At 30.5% G+C, this 7,750-nt stretch overlaps 1 protein-coding gene across 1 annotated transcript in view; it reads left to right on the top strand.

Annotated features, from left to right (window-relative positions):
- The first annotated feature begins 4,206 nt into the window (after positions 1-4,206).
- The window catches only part of LOC112210696 (peritrophin-44), a 9,366-nt gene continuing 5,822 nt past the window's right edge, over positions 4,207-7,750 (top strand). Inside the window, exon 1 of the mRNA XM_024360656.2 lies at positions 4,207-4,348. Within this exon, the coding sequence (XP_024216424.2) occupies positions 4,312-4,348 (37 nt within the window). The 5' untranslated portion in view covers positions 4,207-4,311. The remainder of the gene's footprint in view (positions 4,349-7,750) is intronic.

Here is a 7,750-nt window from a genome sequence, read left to right on the forward strand (position 1 = left end):
TATATAAAATATGATAGTTAAAAATAGTTGATATAAACAGTAATAAATGCATACAAAAAATTAATAAAAAGATATGAATATAAACAAAATATTCCATATATGTACGTTATCCTCATCTTTTTCCGTTTATGTAATGATGGATAATACATTTTTATTTAAATGTTATTTTCTTTTATTTATTTTTTTTTCTAGCTTTTGATTGTAATAAAAATTATCAATGCAATTTTATTAATATGTCAGTATTTATTTAGTTATTTAGCATACTAAATTTCTTCTTAAAGGTTATAGTTACTTTATAATGTAATGGGATAGCGAAGAATTTCTTGATTAAATTTATCACATTGTGATATTTTTATCTACTATTGATAATTTTAGTCACTTCTTCAAACACTTATATTACCTTTACTTCAAGTGCTTCAGGAAAAAAAGGTACAATTTCAAAAATATAAAGTATAGGTACAATTAGATATATACATATCATGGTAACTGCTATTCATAGAAGAAGATTATTATTAACTATTTTAAAATGGATTTATCTAGTTATGACTTGATACTTGACAGTGGATTATGAATAGAAAATGGTCGTGGGAGCGGTCAGTGAAAAACTCAAATAGGTAAAAACTTATGTATTAGTGGCAAAGTTTCGGGCCAAAAATTTCAAGTTTTCATCAGGGCTATGTTCCCTCTCCTTTCATTTAATAATTATGGTTGCTATCTAGCATACGTAAGCATACGTTAGGTAATAAGGAAGCAAAAGATAAATCAGCTGTTGTGTGGATCTTATGGACACAGTACAATGAAGTATCCTCTTGTTTAAGAGATAATTTTCAATTGCATGAAAAATATTACATTAAGCTATCACATCAAAACAAACTGATTGCCTGGGTTTCCTCCTTGTTGGTTTTTTTTTTTATTTTATATTTACATTTCTATTCGTAATAAAATAATTCGATTATGTACTTCGATTTTTCAATATACTTGGGGAGGAGTGAGGACCCCCCCCCTCATTATACAACTCAACGTGTATTCTGTAATTAAGCTTGTGTCATTTTTTAAAATAGAGTAAAAGCATTGCTCTTGCACCTCGACAGAGCCATGTTAGCCATAAAATTATTCATGTTAGACATAAACCGGCTTTTTCAAAACTATACCCTTATAAATCTGCATTAGAATGTCTCGAGGCCATCTTCTTATCAGCCACCTCGGAAGATTATCACAAATATAAGAGGAAGCAAGGTTAGAAGTGGGTTAAGGAGTATATCATGCTAGAATTAATATCTGATTTGGAATATATCGGCAAATTAAGGAGCATTAAGGATTTTGAATTGTAAGGATTGAATAAGAGAAGATGGCTTGAAAAGAGTTCCTTAAGGATTTTAAGCCAATTCAGCAAACCTCATCTATTTATTCAATTGTTAATCTATACTGCTGTACAGGAACTAATATGCAACTTCTTCAAAGTAAACATTTTACTTGCAGGCATGATGTACCTTTTGTGGAAAGAAATAATTAAACAATATTTCTTCCTATAAACTATTTACTGTTTATATTGGAAAAAGATAGTTGACCGTATGAAGTAGATAGTCCTGGTGGTGGTCAATAAAGGTTTTAAAATAGTAACAAAAAACTATTTATTGTTAACCAAGGTTTCGGCCAACTTGAGGGCTGATCCAGATTGAAAACTAAAGCAAAGTATTTCAATGTATTCCTGTTCCCGAACTATATCCATTATTTTGCTTCTCCTGACATTCCCTTTCTTTCCAGCTCAGCATCCCATTCAGTTACCGCTTGTTATATCATTATATATTTATTTGGTTTTGTTTTTTTAATTTTTACAATTGTAACTAAATAAAAAAATTTAAAATGAAAATAAAAAAAAAATTATGAAAGAACTTATGTAGTGAATAATAATTAGCAAATGAATTCGTAATAAGTATGGAGTGAACTTGATTAAAAAACGATACAGTGAATGTTGTCAAGAACTAATTATCTATTGTTATACTCTTGTTTAAGGTTCTTGCTGATATGAGATGTACTTTCTCTGGTTTGTATTGATCTTTTTCTGCCTTCATGACACTTGAATTGGCATGAATTCTCTAATCAGTTATTTATTGAAATTCGAGAGCTTACTTTTTACAATTTAATACTAAAAGATATGACAAATAAGAATACCCCTCATGATCTTTAGTTTAACATGTTAAAGCGTGTTAAATGGAGAAACTCATGTTAAATAGAAAAAAATTGCCTTCTTTTGCCGTGGTAAAACGAAATAACATTTAACATGGCTGAGAGTCTGTTACTTGGTCTGTTAAATGGAGAATGACGTCACACAATAGACCACTTGAGCTCGCCACCATTTTCGTTTGTTGTGTCAGGTTAGTTCTTTCGTGTTTGTGCTAGTTATTATTTCATACCCCTGTTCTTAAATCACAATGGATAACTTTAATAATGCAACGGAGATAAAAAACAGAAGAGGTATTAGCAGACCGCCTTGTGTTGGATAGGGAGCGATTTGAATTTGAAAAGGAAAGGATTGCGAAGGAGCTGAAGCTTCGTAAAATCAAAATACAAAAAAAAAATTTGAATTAAAAAAATTAAAACTAGAGCTTTTAAAGAAGTCCGATTGACAAAATAATTCAACTTATTGATTTTATGTCAAATCAACACATTTCAAATACTTTTTTACCTCATTATCTCATAATCCAATAAAATTTGACACCAAAGTAGTTTCCATAAAGCTTCCTGGCTCTTAAGAGGAACATCCAAGTTTTATTAAATTATTTTCGACAGTTTTGAAATTATAGCTCTATAGTTTTCTAAATTGTTAATGGCTAGTTTTTTAAATACAAATAGCTCCACTCATGATTAAGGTAGAAACAAGGGAGGAGTGACATTTTGTAGCTATTTAAATTAACTTTTACCTGACATGTAACATGCTATATATGCTTATTAGAAAATTTTTCAAAGAAATTACTGAAAATAAGTGATTTTATTCTTAAACAATACATAAGGTTTGAAGATAGGAGGATAATGGGTTCATTAATACAATAAATACGAAAAAAGTGGGTAATAGACATACAACTTTTATTAGATATCATTATTCTTAGAACATAATAATTTTATTCAAAGATGCACAATGAAATATTGGAAATTAGTAACAACCTAAACTCAAAAACTTTCAATACAGTTGTCAATTAGCTCATCTTCAATCTCTTCCTCACAAGTTTGAAGATCAATAAGACACTCGTAAGCTAAACTTTCACACGAATTCCACTTTTCACTCACTCTAGGCATGTTTTAATAAATTGCTTAAATCAAAACTGAAAGTTACATGAAATTTGAAGTAAACAATAGCATGAGGCTATGGAAGGAAAGGTTATAAACATAAAGGCTTATAAAACAAGTTGCTTAGAAAATCTGCTAGGGGCTCTTATGCATTTAACGTTTAACATGACTTTAAATAGGGCTGCTCACAATCCTATACTTATAACATTTAACATGGCAAAACATTTTACATTTAACACATCATGAATACCCCTAATATGGTTGAGAGTCTGTTAAATGGAGAATGACGTCACGCCAAAGACCAGCTAAGCTCGTCACCATTTTGTTTGTTGTGTTAGGTCATTTGCTCGTAGTTTGTATTTTGATTGTGTTAAATCAATGGATGACAATAATAATAATATAATGACAGTTGTCAATTAGCTCATCTTGATTCTCTTCCTCACCAGTCAAAAGATCAACAAGGCACTCAGTAGCCAAAGTTTCATAGAACTTCCACTTTTCACTCAATTTAGGCATGTTTTAATAAATTACTTTAATCAAAACTTAGAAATAAACAATAACATAAAGTTTTAGAAGGAAAGGTTATAAAAGTTTTTCAGAAATCCGCTAGGAGCTCTTATGCATTTATCATTTAACATGACTTTAAATAGGGCTGCTCACAAAGCTATAGTTATAACATTTAACATGATAAAACATTTTACATTAAACACACCACCATGAGTATCCCTAACTTTTATAACAGAAGCCTTGTCATCACTTTATTCCTGATTCAACTTCCTCCTGAGTCACTTACAAGGAATTGAATCGTTTCTCTATAATTTTTATTTCTAGATTTTTTTTTCTTTATGGATTCATTCTTTTCACACCTCGACACTCCAGTTTTTATCTCTTAAAAAAGCCCCTTGACATCGGCAAGCACTTCGATATTTTTGTTATCATTAAACAAAAAAAAAATTAGCTAACGAAAGTATATTAGTGATAAGAGAGATAATGGCTTTTTAGATATTGTCCTTAGAGCGGACAGCTATGGCCAAGCTTCTTCATATAGCACTGCTTATCTCTTGTAAGTTTCAAATATTTTATTTTCCTCATAAAAATATAAGTCACGCAATTAATATTTTATAGTTATAATTACAAGTTCAATTAACAATATTGGTAATAGTTCTTAAAAAGGTTGAAATGTGGAACCATTTACATTTGATATGTAATTAATTATTGGAAGGTTATTGATTGACCGTGTATATAGATGAATGGAATATGGTCCGGGTGCGGTAAAAAAAACTCAAATAGTAGATAATTATACTATTTTATTGAGCCAACGTTTCGCCCCACGTTGCAGGGCTTCGTCAGGGCTGTTTTGGTGGGTGTCAAAGTCAGAGTGGAAATATGGAAAAAATAGTATAACTATTTATTATTTGAGTTTTTTTGACCCCACCCGGACCATATTCCAATTAATTATTCATCGTTTTGGGAAGGAACAGTCTTATGTCGTATTTAATCAGAAAGAAAAAGTTATTTTTGTAGGAAGATAGTCCGGGTGGCGGTCAATAAAGCTATCAAAATAGTAAAACATAACTATTTATTGTTAACCAAGGTTTGCATGGCTTTGTGAGGGCTGATAAGAATGATGTTATGTTACCTACTGAAACAGAACATCATTTTTATCAGTCCTGACGAAACCATGCAAACTTTTCAAATCACCCTCGTACGTACTGTGTAATGTGTTTCAAATGGTTTTTACTCATTTTAATTGGTAATTATTAATTGGAAAAGAATCTCACTAAATAAATAAACAACTAAAATAAAATAGTTTACAATTGTTGTTCCCTTCTTCGAAATTATAAATTGAAAATTCTCTACCCCTCATTTTGGCATAATTTTGCCAGGAAATTTTCAAAAATCTTTGTATTCGTTTAATTTCAAATAATTATAACTAATTTGTTTTAAATTCATACATATTACTGAAAATAAATATATATATCCCAGTAAACAGGTTTTACTCCTACTAACCCCTAAAAGTTTTTGTTTTCTTTGTTGAGTCATAACAATAATGAATATGCACATATGCACAATAATGAACAGCTGTGCATGGAGTACAGCGGTTCCCAAAATTTTGGGAAAAGTTTGCAGTTGCACCTTTTTTTAGGGCTAAAAAAATTTAACAGTACCCTTGTTGGACTAAAAAAAATGATATAACTAAAAAATATCACCATAATTGTCCTTAAAGCGGTTGAACTTTTAGGAATATAATAACAAAACAGTGTAAAGTAAATGCTGGAATAAGCTGTACATTTGTTACTTTAATTTAAGATTTTTTTTTTAAATATTTTTATAAAGTAGCATTAACTTGTGGCACCCATGACATACGCTTGGAGCACCCTAGTTTTATGCCGCGGCACCCCGGATTTGAGAAACTTCTGTATCCGGATTTTAGATTACCTTACCGAAAACTTTGTACAGTTTTGAGTTAAAATTGATAATTCAGCCAACTACAGTTAGCATGAATAACAAAGGGTGCCTATTTTAGAAGTTATAGAAAATTCAACTTTGCGTAATTTACAAAATAAAAATTAGAAAATGGTTCTTTTTTTAATCTAAATAATACAAGGATACAGTAATTGTCATTAAAAAGTAAATATTGGACAATTTAAGGCTCAAGTCCCCTGAATTTACTTTTATTTTATTCTAGAAAACCTAAAATTCTTGCTAATTTTTCATTTAGAGCTCTAACAACACTAAATAGTACATCATTTAAATTAGAGTAAATTTGCTAAAATATGAGCACTAATAGAGCTTTTATACTTTCAATAGTTCTCGGAATAATGTGTTTAAAATAGTAACGTATTTTCCCAAATAAGGAAAAATCAATATTTTGATTATTTATTTGAGCTCATGTCATGGAAACTACTTCTCCTTAATTATGAACTACTTAGCAGGCCATTCAACTAGCTTTTATTTTAGAGCAAATAGATATCTCTACGTCCATTAACTTAACCTGAGATAAGCTTTTTTCATATACCAAAAATAGATTTTGATGAATATCACGGAAATCGATTCTCCTACTCCTCAATTGAGGGCTAATAGAAATCTATACATAGTTCGTAAGAGTAGTAGTTTCCATCATATTTCCCAAAATATATACATAAAATAATGATGTGAAGATAGTTGATCGTAGATATGAAAGGGGAGAATATTATCAGGGGGAAGGGGTGAGGTAAGCAGAAATACGTTTCGACCTGATTTTCAGGTCTTCATCAGGGCTATAAAAACAAAAAGACAACAACCATCATTCAGAGAGAAAATAAAATAAAATATATAATGAGTAGTAACAGCAACTAAAAATTTGGAAATATACATAATAAAGGAATGAAAATATAAATTATTTGACATAGTTATTAATCAAATAATTTATATTTTCATTCTATTATTATGTATATTTCCAAATTTTTAGTTGCTGTTACTACTCATTATATATATATATATATTTTTTTTTTTCTCTCTGAATGATGGTTGTTGTCTTTTTGTTTTTATAGCCCTGATGAAGAACTGAAAATCAGGTCGAAACGTCGGCACAAATGAATAATTCGCTAATTTGTTTGTGTTTTTTCTTCTAATCGCACCCCCGACCATCTTCTCATCAAATACATAAAATATTTTGGGAGGGATGATTTGTCATTTGAAAAAAAAAAATGTTGCTTTTTGAAAAATTATAGTTAGAGAACTATTGAAGGTAAGGAACTTTATTAGATCTCATAAATAAGCAAATTTACTTTACTTTAAGTTATTTTTCTATTGAGTTTTCTTATACTGTAGGTAGTGGTGGGTATGGGCTTTGCTGCCGATGCGGGTAACTAGTAAGAACTGCTTGTGCAGTGTCGCACTATTCCTACAACTAGTTTGTTTTAGTTAATCCTTAGGTGGGACCATGCGTAGCCAGAGACCTTCTGGTGAAGCCGATTCGAATCCGGCCTGAGGGAGGGAGTGGGCTTTTTTGAAGAACTTGACCCTTCACCGTGGTTAGAATAGGTTGGTCACCTCTAGGTAACCCCTCCTCCTCCCCCGTATGTCAGAAATGACCATTTAAAAAAAATCCCTTAGACACTTTTTCTTTCACTAACAAGAATTATTCCTTAGATTTGTAATTTTTAATTCTTTTTCATGCTAGGATGAATATAATTTTTTGTTCCAGGTTGGATTTATTTTTCGGGTTTGGGTCGAATTCATTTTTAGAGCTCGGGGTGAATTATTTAAACATTATATATATGTATATATAAGATGGTCAGGGTTGGGGTCAAAAGAGAAATAAAAATAGTTTACAACTATTTATTTTCCGACGTTTCTCCTCCTCACTCCTCCGCTCTTCCGCTTCTTTGTTTCTTTCTGTTCAACCGATTCCTTTGAACAGGTAGGTTGTCCTGACTTCTTCTTTCCTCATTTATTATCATTTTATATCATTATTATTATT

The sequence above is a fragment of the Halyomorpha halys genome, unplaced genomic scaffold, assembly GCF_000696795.3.
Source record: "Halyomorpha halys isolate HHAL.00 unplaced genomic scaffold, Hhal_1.1 Scaffold131.1, whole genome shotgun sequence".
Taxonomy (NCBI): domain Eukaryota; kingdom Metazoa; phylum Arthropoda; class Insecta; order Hemiptera; family Pentatomidae; genus Halyomorpha; species Halyomorpha halys.